This window comes from Lethenteron reissneri, unplaced genomic scaffold (assembly GCF_015708825.2).
Source record: "Lethenteron reissneri isolate LAM-NWPU_2019-01 unplaced genomic scaffold, ASM1570882v1 scaffold_1308, whole genome shotgun sequence".
Lineage (NCBI taxonomy): Eukaryota > Metazoa > Chordata > Hyperoartia > Petromyzontiformes > Petromyzontidae > Lethenteron > Lethenteron reissneri.
This window is the reverse complement of record NW_026891012.1, coordinates 84,990-101,633: the sequence shown is the minus strand read 5'-3', so window position 1 is coordinate 101,633 and position 16,644 is coordinate 84,990. Positions and strand designations below refer to the sequence as shown.

At 47.4% G+C, this 16,644-nt stretch overlaps 1 protein-coding gene across 1 annotated transcript; it reads right to left on the bottom strand.

Annotated features, from left to right (window-relative positions):
• Positions 1 to 5,502: 5,502 nt before the first annotated feature.
• LOC133361962 (uncharacterized) lies at positions 5,503 to 16,438 on the bottom strand. The gene is made up of 8 exons (XM_061580933.1): positions 16,391 to 16,438; positions 11,581 to 11,880; positions 10,727 to 10,818; positions 10,520 to 10,629; positions 10,078 to 10,196; positions 9,486 to 9,618; positions 7,975 to 8,068; positions 5,503 to 5,919 (listed from the first exon to the last, which is right to left on the bottom strand). Exons 2-8 carry the CDS (start codon positions 11,846 to 11,848, stop codon positions 5,503 to 5,505), a joined length of 1,233 nt encoding a protein of 410 aa, XP_061436917.1. The 5' UTR covers positions 11,849 to 11,880; positions 16,391 to 16,438.
• Positions 16,439 to 16,644: the final 206 nt, after the last annotated feature.

The following is a 16,644-nucleotide window of genomic DNA, read 5'->3' as shown; positions in this document are numbered from 1 at the left end:
TTTCCTTAGAGCCTAGTCTCCAGAGGTGTGGACTCGAGTCATGTGACTTGGACTCGAGTCAGACTCGAGTCATGAATTTGATGACTTCAGACTCGACTCGGCAAAATGTACAAAGACTTGCAACTCGACTTGGACTTGCATAACAATGACTTTGTCCCACCTCTGCTAGTCTCACATGGTCCTTGAAGTTGATTGGTCCACACCCGAGACAGCTTTCCTTAGAGCCTAGTCTCACATGGGTTGGACCAGATGACGCCAAAAGGCGCAATACGACGCCGATCGTGGAGGAGGGGGCAGTGTCTCTGGGGACGCAGGCAACGAGGGCGCGCGCCAAAGACACAAAGACAAAGATCACCCGTGTAGCCTGCACAGGCTGTTGGGGCAAGTGCTGTTAGCGAGCACCTATAAGGCCGGAACGGTGGAGGAGGGAGTGGGAGGCCAGCACCACGCCCGGCCGCCTTTATCTCCCCAGTGGCGATGTTTACACACCGCACCAGGTACTCATTTGAGGCTGAGTCGACCCGGGGGAGGCGCAGTGCCGGTTCAGGTAATCGTCGCTGGTTTTGGCCGTGAGCGGGAATATAACTCGGGGATCCGGGTTCGTAGTGCAGCGCGCTAACCGCTGCACCACCACTCCTCGCCACACTGACACACACTGACAGCCTGACACACACACTGACACACACTTTTTAGGACAAAAATATATTTAATTACCAATTGCTTAATGGTGCAATGCAATCATCTGACCCATAGGTGGCAGCCATCTCAAGCCAGAGGACGAGAGGACTCTAGCCGCCACGCATATAAAGGATTTATAGTGAAAAACTTTGTTTTTACGGGTTCTACTTGTTTTTTATTTGAAGCGTAAATTATAGGAGGCGGCTATTTTATCTCGCTCCGTGTCTCGCTCCGTCGTTATTGCCGATATCAACCGTGTGGCCGGCACGGACGAGGAACGCGCGCAGTGCGGTCCGCGTTGCGCGAGAGATGCCGACGAGAATTGGCAGCAGAAAGAACTCCGATTTGCCACGGCGTCGTCCGGGTTTTATTTATTCGTTGCTCCTTCGTTCGTTCATCATCAAAATCACACTTTTGTGCGTGCAGAACGAGCGCCGCTTGAACCGAGAAGGGGCATTCAAGGGCACGTGGGAGTTGGCGTCTCTGTCACGTGGTACGCGTCACACGGTGTCTGCAACGTGACGAGTTTCTTCCGCTGCTGGAGCTTCCCTTGGCTCGCCCGTCCAAGCTTCAATCTGACGTCGGGACGTTTCCAACAACAACAACACAAACACTCGGCGAGTCGGCGAGGGAGACGATGAAGGCGAGTTTACAAAGCGCCGCTCCCGCTCATCCATCAGTCACCTGTGTGAGTGTTAGGTGTGTGTGAGTGTTAGGTGTGTGTGAGTGTTAGGTGTGTGTGAGTGTTAGGTGTGTGTGAGTGTTAGGTGTGTGTGAGTGTTAGGTGTGTGTGAGTGTTAGGTGTGTGAGTGTTAGGGGTGTGTGTGAGTGTTAGGTGTGTGTGAGTGTGTGTGTTAGGTGTGTGTGTGTGTTAGGTGTGTGTGTGAGTGTTAGGTGTGTGTGAGTGTTAGGTGTGTGTGTGTGTGAGTGTTAGGTGTGTGAGTGTTAGGTGTGAGTGAGTGTTAGGTGTGTGTGAGTGTTAGGTGTGTGTGTGTGTTAGGTGTGTGTGAGTGTTAGGTGTGTGTGAGTGTTAGGTGTGTGTGAGTGTTAGGTGTGTGTGTGTAGGTGTGTGTGTGTGAGTGTTAGGTGTGTGTGAGTGTTAGGTGTGTGGAGTGTTAGGTGGGTGTGTAGGGGTGTTGTAGGGTGTGTGAGTGTTAGGTGTGTGTGAGTGTTAGGTGTGTGTGAGTGTTAGGTGTGTGTGAGTGTTAGGTGTGTGTGTGGTGTTAGGTGGTGTGAGTGTTAGGTGTGTGTGTGTGTTAGGTGGGTGTGAGTGTAGGTGTGTGTGAGTGTTAGGTGTGTGTGAGTGTTAGGTGTGTGTGAGTGTTAGGTGTGTGTGAGTGTTAGGTGTGTGAGTGTTAGGGGTGTGTGAGTGTTAGGTGTGTGTGTGAGTGTTAGGTGTGTGTGTGTTAGGTGTGTGTGTGAGTGTTAGGGTGTGTGTGAGTGTTAGGTGTGTGTGTGTGAGTGTTAGGTGTGTGTGAGTGTTAGGTGTGTGTGAGTGTTAGGTGTGTGTGTGTGTGAGTGTTAGGTGTGTGAGTGTTAGGTGTGAGTGAGTGTTAGGTGTGTGTGAGTGTTAGGTGTGTGTGGTGTTAGGTGTGTGTGAGTGTTAGGTGTGTGTGAGTGTTAGGTGTGTGTGTGTAGGTGTTGTGTGTGAGTGTTAGGTGTGTGTGAGTGTTGGGTGTGTGTGAGTGTTAGGTGTGTGTGAGTGTTAGGTGTGTGTGTTAGGTGTGTGTGAGTGTTAGGTGTGTGTGAGTGTTAGGTGTGTGTGAGTGTTAGGTGTGTGTGTGTGTTAGGTGTGTGTGAGTGTTAGGTGTGTGTGTGTGTTAGGTGGGTGTGAGTGTTAGGTGTGTGTGAGTGTTAGGTGTGTGTGAGTGTTAGGTGTGTGTGAGTGTTAGGTGTGTGTGAGTGTTAGGTGTGTGTGAGTGTTAGGTGTGAGTGAGTGTTAGGTGTGAGTGTTAGGTGTGTGTGTGTGTTAGGTGTGTGTGAGTGTTAGGTGTGTGTGAGTGTTAGGTGTGAGTGTTAGGTGTGAGTGTTAGGTGTGTGTGAGTGTAGGTGTGTGTGAGTGTTAGGTGTGTGTGAGTGTTAGGTGTGTGTGAGTGTTAGGTGTGAGTGTTAGGTGTGTGTTAGGTGTGTGTGAGTGTAGGTGTGTGTGAGTGTTAGGTGTGTGTGAGTGTTAGGTGTGTGTGAGTGTTAGGTGTGTGTGTGTGTGTGAGTGTTAGGTGTGTGTGAGTGTGTAGGTGTGTGTGAGTGTTAGGTGTGTGTGAGTGTTAGGTGTGAGTGTTAGGTGTGTGTGAGTGTTAGGTGTGTGTAGGAGTCTGTGTGTGTGTGAGTCTTAGGTGTGTGTGTTAGGTGTGTGTAGTAGTCTGTGTGTGAGTGTTAGGTGTGTGTGAGTGTTAGGTGTGTGTGAGTGTTAGGTGTGTGTGAGTGAGTGTTAGGTGTGTGTAGGAGTCTGTGTGTGTGTGTTAGGTGTGTGTGAGTGTTAGGTGTGTGTGTTAGGTGTGTGTGAGTGTTAGGTGTGTGTAGCTGTGTGAGTGTGTAGGTGTGTGTGTGTAGGTGTGTGTAGGAGTCTGTGTGTGTGTGAGTGTTAGGTACTTTGTTGTTTGCGATCCAGAACAGAACATCCCGGTTGACACACCTGGAGGCATCATTACCACACGGCGATTCGCTCAGCTACCCCTGACGCAAATATCTGCGCTCAATCCACCACAGCGTCAAAGTGATACTCGCCTGTGCTCCGTCAATATCGACCCGTGTACGAAGGCAAATAAAATATTTCTATCGCGCCACATTGGATTAAAAAACACCGTCAGAAAAGATCGTGTTAACGGTTCAAAGAGAGTTTTTTTTATTGTCAAAACTTGTTTAAACAAATCAATACTGTAGCTATTCCAGGGAATTGCACATTCGAATTGAACGTTCTCATGCGCTGTATGCACCTGGTACCAGTTTACATGAAAGGCAGTGATTGCTACAAAATATAAAGCACATTGCAAAACGTACAGGTGGTTTTGGGCTCCGTATGCAAACTCAAACATTGGATATATTTTTTCCGAGTGGTTTATCCAGAAAAACAATTTCTGAAATTGTACTTTAAAGGTTTTTGGCTTTTAATCAAAGCTCAAGAATATCAACAGCCCTTTTTCAATCCACTCCAAGATGCAGGCAGTGACCAGACGGGTACTTCACCAGTGGTCAGCGCCCAAACAATCAGCAGTTCGGACGTCACCCTCAAACTCGGGTTTCTGAATCCACAGCACAATCACGTTCCTTCACAGTGGCCAGCTAGGAACTTGGTGGGGCAGAAAGCTCGCGGTCACGTGACGCACTTCAACCAATCCGGGAGCGTGCTACACGGTGGGAGGGGCTATGCACGACAGACAAATAATCCCTGGTGGGCAGTGGGGAACTGTTGTTCCTACCTGTAACAAAAATTAACTCGTAAAAACAAAGTTTTTCACTATAAATCCTTTATATGCATGGCGGCTAGAGTCCGCTCGTCCTCTGGCTTGAGATGGCTGCCACCTATGGGTAAGATGATTGTCTGGCAGCATTAAGCAATTGGTAATTAAATATTTTAAAAAATTCCTAAACAGTGTAAAATTTTGGAACAAAATGTTTTCACGAAAATAATTGTCTCGCACAACGAGTCTGTGTGCAAAATGTCAGCTCGATTGGATGACGGGAAGTGGGTTAAAAAACGACCAAAACATTTGCACGGTCCTAAGCAAGCAAGCAAGTGAACTTAATATAAAGGATTTAAAAAAACCCACTGCATATATACGCTTAAGACAGTTCCATGAACACGAAGTGTAGACAGGTGTTGTTCTCTCTACATCTGCTACCAGCAGCAAAGTCTATAAAACTTTGCAGAATGGAACATGTCACAAATCAACTTTATTTAGGCATTTTTGGGGTTGTTATCAAGTAGGTTAGAGCAGACAGGCCCCGTACAACAATCTTCTGGAGTATGAGAACATCTGATTTTGCAAAAACCTTCCCACTTCGTGTTCATCCTTCCAAAAGATGCAGATTTGAAACGATCTTTGAACAGTCGAGCAAATGCAACACAACAAAAAAGCACATTGCTCTGAACATGGCTATCTCCTCTGCATGGAAACAAAACGTGTTGTATATTTCAACTCCAGATGACTTAAACGGCACGTTTTATCTTTAGGCGTGACTTTACCGAAAAAAACAAAGAATAATTCCTGCAGTCACGAAAGCTCCAAAATTAAGAAGGAACAAAACTGACAAGTCAGTCACTTCTTTCTTGGAAGAGACAAGTTCCTGCCTTGGGTAGTAAAGCCAAGATGCTGCTTTATATTTTATTGACTGCATTCTGTAAAAAAAACTATGCAAGCAAGCTCAAAGGAAATTCGATTTAAAGCTTTCGTGACTGCAGGGATTCATCTTCTTGGTTCTTTCGGTAAAGTCACGTAGAATGGAAATAAAATAATAATAAATAAAAACAGACTGTCTTCTCGACAGACCTGTTCTTCACCTGAGGACGGCTGCTTGCGTTCTGGCCGAAACGTCGTTCTTTCGGTAAAGTCACGTAGAAGGAAATAATAAAATAATAACAATAAAACATCATAAAATAATTCTCACGACGTTTCGGCCACAACGCAAGCAGCCGTCCTCAGGTGGAGAACAGGTCTGTCGACCGTGACTTTACTGAAAGAACCAAGAAGATGAATCCCTGCAGTCACGAAAGCTTTCAATCAAAGACACCAGCTTATTTACCCCAAGGGCTTTTCATACAAAGTGCATCCCACGGCCCACACAACCTCCCACCATCATCCATCTATCGCTACCCCCCTCCTCTCCTCACTCCAGCCCCTCTTCTTCTTCGATGTCAGAGCATGAAGACAATTTTGGCATCTTGCTCCTGGGCACCTCCAGGCTGCTACTGCCTCCCCAGCTGCCAGCACGAGGAAGGGCAACGGCTTGGCGAGCGTACGCTCGCAAATTGTATTTGGCAATGCTGCTTTTGCGATACCGATTGCCGACAGAGGACAGATTCCTGCCAGAGGGCCGCAGCGCTGGGAACACTTTGGCACGGATGCCGTCCTTGGTGTCGATGCCGTCATCGTCGTCGTCCTCGGAGCTGAGGTGGACTGTCTCTTCACTGGACGAGCGCTGCAGTGTCGTCTCGCTGGAGATCGTGGTGGACACGCCATGCTCTTCGATTCCACTCAATAGCAGTCGCTTTTTGGCTTCTGGGACTCCCAGTTCATCCAAGTCCTAAAATCCAGCGAAACACAGAAAATATGCACACACACACACCAACTTTTGTTCAGCGATCCAACATTGATAATTGGTTTTTTACCCTTCTATCTGGCAACAAAACTGACACCTTTTTACAAGCAGTCATGTTTGTATAGACCGCAATACCTTGCAGTCATAATACAAACAAAAGACATAACTCTGATAATGTATGCACTGTCCTTGAAGTTGATTGGTCCACACCCGAGACAAGTATTGCGGTCTATACAAACATGACTCCTTGTAAAAAGGTGTCAGTTTTGTTGCCAGATAGAAGGGTAAAAAAACAATTATGATATTTTTACTGGCAAATGAGGTTCCCATAGTGTACGATACAACATTCTTCAAATTTCTGACGACGTGTATTCCTCAGAGCAATTAATGTACAAAATCAGTCGGTATTACCGGTAGGAACCACCTGGTTCCACCAGCCCACAGGGGATTATTGTGTCTGTCCATCGTGCATCCAAAAATGGGAGGGGTGGGGCTGGGTGGAGGGGAGGGTGGGGAGGGGCTGGGTGGAGGGGAGGGTGGGGCTGGGTGGGGAGGGTGGGGAGGGGCTGGGTGGGGAGGGGCTGGTCACCCCGTGGTGCCCTTATAAAACTCAACGTTTCACCTACTCACGACGGCTTGTGCCCGCCCTCACAGTCGGCCATATTTGCGGAATACACCACGCCGCCGTTGACCCTGCAGGCCATTGACCGAGCAACCCAACGTTCCTACCCGCTCCCTCCGCAGGAGGAATGTGTTTGTTTTGTACCCACTACTGGATCAGGACTCCTCAGCCTCCTCACTCGAGCTATGTGACCACGATCCATCTATCAACTACACACGAACTAATCTTCTCACAACTCGAATCTCTGTGGTGGTCATCTTGGTGATGTGTGCTCTACTTTGGAATGCCATTCCAACACTGGTCTTGTTTCCCAGCCACAATGCAGTCCAGTGATGTGCCCTTGCCCAAGCCCATCTACTTTTTTGCAGTTGTCAATGTTTCTTATTTGCATGTTTCGGTATCCACGTGTAATGGGTTCCGGAGACACTTGTAGAGGTAACTTCTTTATTACAATACAACACTCCAACAGTCCTGATACTCTGTTACAGCCTAGGTACACAGCCTAGGTACACAGCCTAGGTACACAGCCTAGGTAGACAGTCTAGGTACACAGCCTAGCGACACAGCCTAGGTACACAGCCTAGATACACAGCCTAGGTACACAGCCTAGGTACACAGCCTAGGTACACAGCCTAGGTACACTGCCTAGGTACACTACTCTGGCTATGCTCTGGGGTCCTCCGGCTACAATCCCCCTAGGGGAGGCTACCTGACCCGACCCAGCCAAGGTGCGGGTCTGGACTCTGGCTTCCTCGGAACTCGCCCTCACAAGGACGTAGAGCCGGGAGTCCCAGAGTCCCACCACTGGCCCTCACAGCGTCCCGGCCCTTACAAGGACAAGCGGGACGAGGGGGTACAGGGTCCTAAGCTGGCTGGCTGGCGGGTCTTGACCTGCGACTGGCCCTGATCGGCCAGGGAGCTGCCCTTTTATGCCTCGTGCCCAACGAGGGGTGGGGTTGTGTGCGCCCCCAGGTATCCCACAGAGCACACACAGCCCCCCCCCTGGTGGCACCAAGGGGCTTAGCTGTCTGGGGTGCCTGGGATCCTAGCGCCTGCCGCCAAGGGCTTCTCTGCCTAGGGTCCCAGAGCCCCCTCTTGTGGCACTACAATCCTCACTACTCACCACTCACCCTCACCACTCACCCTCACCACTCAGCACTCACGCTCACCCCTCTCCCTCACCACTCACCCCTCTCCCTCACCACTCACGCTCACCACTCACCCTCACCACTCACCCTCACCACTCACCCTCACCTACACACGCATTAACTCTTTATAAGTTTAATTCCAACCTTCCATCTTCTCCAAGCTTATTTGTGCATTTTTTTATGTTGCAGAAAAACTTAGAAATAAATCCCAATCCTGTATTCGTTAAAAAAACACGCGTAGTTTGCGTGAAAGCGTCCGTAGGAACTTGCCTGCAGAGTGACGTTCATCAGCTGTTGGACACTCGACAATCCACGTGAAGTGAAATTCTCCAAAAACTCCAAGCAGTCTATTTGTTTCAGGAAGCTTGAGACACAAAAAACAACACACACACAAGGCTCCAAAATGTTAATACCAAATACAAGAAGCACGAAAAGTACTTTGTACGGCTGAATTACATTAACTTGCACATTTTTACTCCGTAAACATTGCGATTAGAAATAACATGTGAAGCAACACTTACATTGCTTGTACTGTATATCCCTATGGAAAATAATGACTTTTTTTATTGGAAATCCAAGTGCAAAAATCAGCCCAAACTGCATTACGAACTTTGCTTTTCGATTTAAAGCTTTCGTGACTGCAGGGATTCATCTTCTTGGTTCTATCGGTAAAGTCTCGTAGAAGGGAAGTAATAAAATAAAACATAATAAAATAATAAAATAAAACATAATAAAATAATTCTCACGACGTTACGGCTGCTTGCGTTGTGGCTGAAACGTCGTGAGAATTATTTTATCATGTATATTATATTATATTATTATGTTTATTTTTATTATTTTATTACTTCCCTTATACGTGACTTTACCGAAAGAACCAAGAAGATGAACTTTGCTTTGTTTTAATTCACCCACCGACTTAAGTATTGTAGTCGAGTATACACCGATCAAACTAAACACTTGAAGAACCCAGACTCGTATATAATAAAGGAGTGTTATAAACACTGCAAGTCAACTAAAAATATCTAATGCAGTGTAGAGTGCTCATCAGAATATCCGAGGCCGATACCGACCCACCTACCCAGTGACTAGGGAAGATGTTGCAGTGTAGAATACGTCAAGGATAAGCCATTTAAATAAAGCAGTTATACATCATGAAAAAGAATGGAGCGTGCAGACGCAACAGTAGAAAAGGTTTAGTAGTACAGTGCATATTATCATTATCAGAGTTGCTTCTTTTTGTTGGCATTTTTGACTACTTGCGTTGTGGTCATTGCAAACATGATGCCTTGTATAAAGGTGTCAGTTTTGTACCAGTTGAAAGGGTAAAAACCTATCACTATATTTTGCCACTGGTAAAGGAGATGTCTCAAGGTGTATGATGCCTTGTGTAAAGGTGTCAGTTTTGTACCAGTTTAAAAGGGTAAAAACCTACTACTATATTTTGCCACCGCTAAAAGAGATGTCTCATAGAGTAGAAAAGGTTATTTCAGCAAAGAATCCCTTTCATTTATTTGTAATTTTTTTCAAAGCGTGAATGATGACGATCTTCTTGCTTCTTTCGGTAAAGTCACGTAGAAGGAAAGCAACATTATTATATTATTTTAATATATTATTATATTATTTTATTATGTTTTATTTTATTATTCTATTACTTCCCTTCTACGTGGTGACTTTACCGAAAGAACCAAGAAGATGAATCCCTGCAGTCACGAAAGCTTTAAATCGAAAAATGACGACGATGTTTAAAGGTGGCGACGATGATGCACCTAAAGGGCACTTACTTGTAAAGAGCGTTGCCAGGCTTGCCGCTGTCCGGCAGGGTTCCAAGCCGGGCCCGTGGGTTGTCTCCGTCCGGTGGCCGTGGGGGACCATTGGATCCACTCGCTTCACCCGTCACAACATCCTGTGCAACGCCTGCAACCAGTGGATGAGCATTCGCAATAAAACCATTTACACCTCAACACATATACGAGTAATATTGAATTCATCCTCTTGGTTCTTTCGGTAAAGTCGTCACGTAGAAGGGAAGTAATAAAATAATAAAACATCATAAAATAATTCTAACGACGTTTCGGCCACAACGCAAGCAGCCGTCTTCAGGTGGAGAACAGAGCTGTCGGAAAGACAGCGTCTGACAGACCTGTTCTTCACCTGAGGACGGCTGCTTGCGTTGTGGCCGAAACGTCGTGAGAATTATTTAATGTTTTATTTTTATTATTTTATTACTTCCCTTCTACGTGACGACTACCGAAAGAACCAGGAAGACTGCGTATCACTTTGTGGCAAATTGTGTCACGTCTTTCAATTCTACCGCGTGCCGCCACGTTCCGTGCAGAGAAATGTGCTGTGCCGAGCAGGGAGAGCTTGCGTCACCTGATGAGGAACCTTCGCCGGCACTGGAGGGTCCCTGGCTGCCGGCCAAGACTTCCTGTGAACACTCGCTGCCGTGTCGGCTGAGGTTGGACGGCCTGCCACGCAATTCCGTCACGTATCTGGGAGGGAGAAAAAACCCAAAAAATTAACCCTCTTGATGTGCAAATTATTTTGTCAAGGCGCCCTTCCCCCCCCTTCCAACCCAGCGTATATACATGCTCCAAGCGCGTGTGCTGTTTCATTCAGACGCTATCTCCTCGACAGACCTGGTTTTCACCTGAGGACGGCTGCTTGCGTTGTGGCTGAAACGTCGTGAGAAATATTTTATTATTTTTATTTTTATCATTTTATTACTTCCCTTCTGTTGCTACCATTTAATTACAGCAGCAATCGGGAACTTGTCTCGTACGAGCAGCGATGTGTCTATTTCGTGTTCACGTACTGTTGTTGCTGCAGGTTGCGCAACACATTGGCATCCGTGGGCAGCGTTCGGATCAGCTCCAGGTTTTCCTTGATTTTCTTTAATATTTCAAAATGTTCTCTCCCGTGCACCTACATACATACAGACCGCAGAGCAAATTCTTTAAAACATCAAATGCTTATTGTGACATGTGATTGCGAGGAATTTAAACGAAAGCAGGTAACTTACCAGGAGGCGAAATATGTCTTCTTGGTCGGATGGCCAATTGCTGCCGCAGTTGCTTGCAGTCATCAGCATGTCGTACACCACTTTCACGCAGCCTGAGGATTTGGTTAAGTGGCAAAAAGCGGACAGGTAAGGAGAGTACACGCAGGGACCATTTCTTTCAGAATAATACATTGAAATTATGTCATCATGGGACCTTCTTTGCCAGTAGCAAAATATACCAATAGGGGTTTTCCCCTTTTTTTTTCTGGCAACAAAACTGACACCTTTTGTAAGGAATCATGCTTACATTAACCACAATACCTGCAGTCAAATGCAAACAAAAAACACAACTCTGATAATTTATGCATTGTCTTTGAAACGGATTGGTCCACACCAGAGACAGCTTTCTTTAGAGCTTAGTCTCATATGGTGTTCGACCAGATGACGCCAAAAGGCGTCATCATGGGACCTCCTTTGCCAGTACCAAAATATACTAAAATATAGGGGTTTTCACCTTTTTTCTGGCAACAAAACTGACACCTTTTGCAAGGAATCATGCTTACATTAACCACAATACTTGGCGTCATCTGGTCGAAAACCATATGAGACTGGACTCTAAAGAAAGCTGTCTCTGGTTTGGACCAATCAGTTTCAAAGACAATGCATACATTATCAGAGTTGTGTTTATTGTTTGCATTTGACTGCAGGTATTGTGGTTAATGTAAGCATGATTCCTTGCAAAAGGTGTCAGTTTTGTTGCCATAAAAAAGGGGAAAACCCCTATTAGTGAAATTATATAATTTACAAACACCTCAAATATGTCTTAATAGCTAGACAGCACGTGTGTGTGAACAAGGGGCAGTCAAAGTGATCACCTTGGGAGCTTGGATCAGAAGCCGCCTCTCCACTCGGTCGCTGACTGCTGCCAGAAGACACCTTAGGCACTTGTGGGGTGTGCTCAACTGGCTGAGCCTGTGGAGACTGACAAGTCTGGGTTGCTGCCTCTGCCAAGGCAGGAGGATACTGCTGCACAGACTGAGCTGCATTCTGCGTGGTGAGTGAAGGAGCCTTCCGATTGTTTGGAGACTGCTGCTGCTGCTGTTGCAGCTCCTCATCGTCATGATGCATGCACTGCTCGTCCATTTTGATATCTTCGAGATTTGAAGCTTTCGCGACTGCAAGGAATCATACTCTTAGTTTTTTCGGTAAAGTCACGTAGGTAAAAAATGAAATTAAAATAAAATAAAAATCACGACGTTTCAGAAGCAACACAAGCTTCCGTCTTCAGGTGAAACAGATATTTTGCTGTGACAGTTTCACCTGAAGATGGAAGCTTGTGTTGCTTCCGAAACGTCGTAATTTAATTTATTTTTATAAATTTTTATTTCATTTTTCACCTACATTTTTACATCTCTCCCCGGCGAAGCACACACTCGGGTCTCGCAGCAGAATCGGCCCAGTACCTGGCCACTAAAACAAATGGCCAGAAAACAAATGCATTAAAACAAATTTTTTTTATGGGCAGCCATTGTAAGGCATGTCTTTACTTAACCAGCCAAAAGAGAATTTCAAGAAATTACAGGAAAAGATAAAATAGTCTAAAACATTAGAATCGCAATAATTGTACACTTAGACATTTTCAATGTTCAGCCCTATAAAACTGGCAGCAGACATTGTATGTAGCTAGGGTTCTCAAGTTTCGTACACAACAGGATAAACTCCACACCCTCGAAATGGCATTGCTGTTGCATTAGCATCTGTGCCACCCATTCACTAGACTGACCAATGGCATTGAAACTAGGTAAAATACAACTCTCACAGCAACTGTCATCATCAGAGCCATTAGCGATCCGATTAAAATTCTCACGGCGTTTCGCCTGCAACACAAGCAATCATCATCAGGTGTGAAATCCACAGCAAGAAAATTTGAAAAAAATTAACCCGTAAAAACAAAGTTTTTCACTCTAAATCCTTTATATGCGTGGCATCGGTTTTATTTTATTATTCATTTCTGTTTTTCTTGAGTAAGAGTTTCATTTTTATCACATTGCTATTTTAAATGAAATATGAAAAAAAAATTCCTAAAAAGTGGAAAATTATGGAAAAAAATTTCAGGAAAATAAATTGTCACGCACAACGAGTCTGTGTGCAAAATGTCAGCTCGATTGGATCACGGGAAGTGGGTTAAAAAACGACCGAAAGATTTGCACGGTCGTAAGCAAGCAAGCAAGTGAACTTAATATAAAGGATTTAAAAAGCAATCACAGATGACGTTACTCAGAGTTAAATGAGCAAAAGGCAAACATCTATGAATCATCGTGGCCAGTCGAGCTTGCCACTCACTCTTAGCTAAATAAATGACAATCTCCAACGATACTAAGAGGTTCATCTTCTTGGTTCTTTCGGTAAAGTCACGTAGAAGGGAAGTAATAAAATAATAGAAATAAAACATAAAAATATATTATTTTATTATGTTTTATTTTATTACTTCCCTTCTACGTGACTTTACCGAAAGAACCAAGAAGATGAATCCCTGCAGTCACGAAAGATTTAAATCGAGATATTAAGAGGTCTTTAACATTCCTATTCAATCTACGATTGTTTTGATAATTGTTTTTTGTACCCTTCTATCTGGCAACAAAACTGACACCTTTTTACAAGGAGTCCTCTTTGCATTGACCACAATACCTGCAGTCGTAATGCAAACAAAAAACACAACTCTGATAATGTATGTGCACTGTCCTTAAATTAAACACAATTGCATTTTAAAAAATTCAAATAAAGCCCGAGTCAACTCACGTCACACACGCAATTTGTAATTGAATGAGCACGTTGCTTAATTAATTGGCCTCAGGTCAACACCTCAGGGTCATTAACAGCTGACCTAATTAACGACGTCTTAATTGGCCCGCTACTAATTAACAGCTGACCTCATCAACGACTCAATTTGGCGGATTATTTCAACGAGAGATTATTAAATATCGTAGTGAACGCGTTGAACTTTAACAAGCACGGGTTGATCATCATCGTTATTATTATTATTCTATTACTGCGCATGAACTTTCATTTGTCGAGATTTTTTGTTTATTAATCTTGGAGCTTACTCACAACTCACCCACCCTCACACTCTCTCACCACTAACCACTCTCTCACCACTCACCCTCACCACTCACCCTCACCCTCACCACTCACCATTCACCACTCACCCTCACCACTAACCCTCACCACTCACCCCTCTCTCACCACTCACCCCTCACCACTAACCACTCACCCTCACCACTCACCCTCACCACTAACCACTCACCCTCACCACTAACCACTCACCCTTACCACTCACCCTCACCACTCACCACCCACCCTCACAACAACCGCTCACCACTCACCCTCACCACTCACCCTCAACACCCCCCTCACAACAAATGCTCACCCCTCACCCTCACCACTCACCCTCACCACCCACCCTCACAACAACCGCTCACCCCCTCACCCTCACCACCCACCCTCACCACTCACCACTCACCCTCACCACCCACCCTCACCACTCACCACCCACCCTCACAACAACCGCTCCCACCACTCACCCTCACCACTCACCCTCACCCCACCCTCACAACAACCGCTCACCCCTCACCCTCACCACCCACCCTCACCACTCACCACTCCCCTCACCACCCACCCTCACCACTCACCCTCACAACAACCGCTCACCACTCACCCTCACCACTCACCCTCACACCCACCCTCACAACAACCGCTCACCACCCACCCTCACCACTCACCCTCACCCCTCACCACTCACCCTCACCACCCACCCTCACCACTCACCACTCCAATCGTCGCAGATGCAATTATCCTTTAAAAGAGTGGTGCTGGTGGTGGAGGGAGGTAGGGAGGACCACCCACTCACCTTCAGATACTTTCCCCGCAACTTCACGGCAGCGGGGCTCGCAATGCTCACACAGGTCGCTGCTGTCGGCAGGCAACGCAGCAGCAGCAGCTGTAGCAGCAGCAGCTGTAGCAGCAGCTGTAGCTGTATCTGCAGCAGCAGCTGTAGCTGTATCTGTAGCAACAGCAGCAGCTGTAGCAGCAGCTGAGATGAACGATGAAAGAGCCGCAGCAGCAGCAGCCAATCACGCGTCTCGGCCTCGACTTGTGTAGCCCCTCCCCCTCTCGCTCTCGAGTCACATGACGTCATCCGTCCCTACGCGGACGCGCTCATTGGCTACAGGATGCGCGTGCGTGACGTCATCACCCAGTGGGGCGTTCGCCGATTGGCTTACGTGGCAATGGAGGGGTGGGGGGGGGTTTGTTGTGTGGTGACGTCACCCCCACGGCGGACCAATCGGGAGAGCGAAAAATTCTCGAGGGGGCGTGGCCCCCACGGAGGAGGACCAATGAGACCACGAATCGATTTTCTCTGCACGTGACTTCGGGTCAGAGGTCACGTGGTGCTAATGGCGATGTCGAAACTCTCCACACGTGACCTCCTCCACCTCGCCACGTGCAGCCACGGTGAGTGGTGGTGCAGTGGTTAGCGCACTGTGTGTGTGTGTGTGTGGGGAGTGGTGGTGCAGTGGTTAGCGCACTGTGTGTGTGTGGGGAGTGGTGGTGCAGTGGTTAGCGCACTGTGTGTGTGTGGGGAGTGGTGGTGCAGTGGTTAGCGCACTGTGTGTGAGTGGTGGTGCAGTGGTTAGCGCACTGTGTGTGTGGGGGGAGTGGTGGTGCAGTGGTTAGCGCACTGTGTGGTGTGGGGAGTGGTGGTGCCATGGTTAGCGCACTGTGTGTGAGTGGTGGTGCAGTGGTTAGCGCACTGTGTGTGTGTGGGGGAGTGGTGGTGCAGTGGTTAGCGCACTGTGTGAGTGGTGGTGCAGTGGTTAGCGCACTGTGTGTGAGTGTTTGTTTTCCCATCTGCCCAGTTGCGCCGTATCTACTGAATGTGCGTTTGGGAGTCTCAAGACCTCCTGGCGACGCTTTGCTGGGACCCCGTTGAAGTGGCTCCTGTGGGGGGTGGAGGAGAGAGACCCCCACCTGTTGACCCTTCAAGCATCAACTCCACCACCACCACCAACTCAACGTTCCTGAATGTCACCTACAGAGTTCAGAGCAAACTGTGAGATGCTCACTCACTCACTCAGCCACTCACCCATTAAGTCACTCACTCACCAACCCACTCGCTCACCAACCAACCCACTCACTCACCAACCCACTCACCACCAACCCACTCACATCACCCGCCAACCCACTCACTCAGCCACTCACTCACTCAGCCACTCACTCAGGCACTCACCCATTAATTCACTCACTCGTCAACCCACTCACGAACCCACTCACCCACCAACCCACTCACCCACTCACCCACTCACTCACCCACTCACTCACCGACCCACTTACTCACCAACCCACTCAACCCACCCACTAACCCACTCACCACACTCACCAACCCACTCACTCACCAACCCACTCACTCACTCAGCCACTCACTCACCCACCAACCCACTCACCTACCAACCCACTCACTCACTCAGTCACTCACTCACTCAGCCACTCACTCAGCCACTCACTCATTAATTCACTCACTCACCAACCCACTCACTCACCCACCAACCCACTCACCCACCAACCCACTCACTCACTCACCAACCCACCCACCAACCCACTCACCCACTCTCTCCTCACCACCCTCACCACTGCTCCCTGTGTCTCTGTCTGCGCAGCTTCAGACGCGCCCTCTGGCAGACCGTCTGTGCTGCCACCAAAGACACGTGCTGCGACGTCTCTGCAGCGCTGGACGATGCCGGTGGCCGCTATCTCCTCCGCGTGAGATTCTCCGTCTCGTCCTCACCACCGCTGTCCTCAGCCTGGGTCGCGCTTGAGGTCGTGCCCTTGAGGGAGAGTGAGTGTCACGAGATTGTGCATATGCCTACGTCTCTGTGTGTGTT

Coding starts and splice junctions, on each gene's coding strand:
- LOC133361962 (XM_061580933.1), bottom strand. CDS start 11,848: ATGGACGAGCAGTGCATGCATCATGACGATGAGGAGCTGCAACAGCAG. Junction 8,069..9,485: donor CCTGGCAACGCTCTTTACAA/GTAAGTGCCCTT, acceptor TTGTGTCTCAAG/CTTCCTGAAACAAATAGACT. Junction 5,920..7,974: donor TGATGAACGTCACTCTGCAG/GCAAGTTCCTAC, acceptor GCTGGATTTTAG/GACTTGGATGAACTGGGAGT.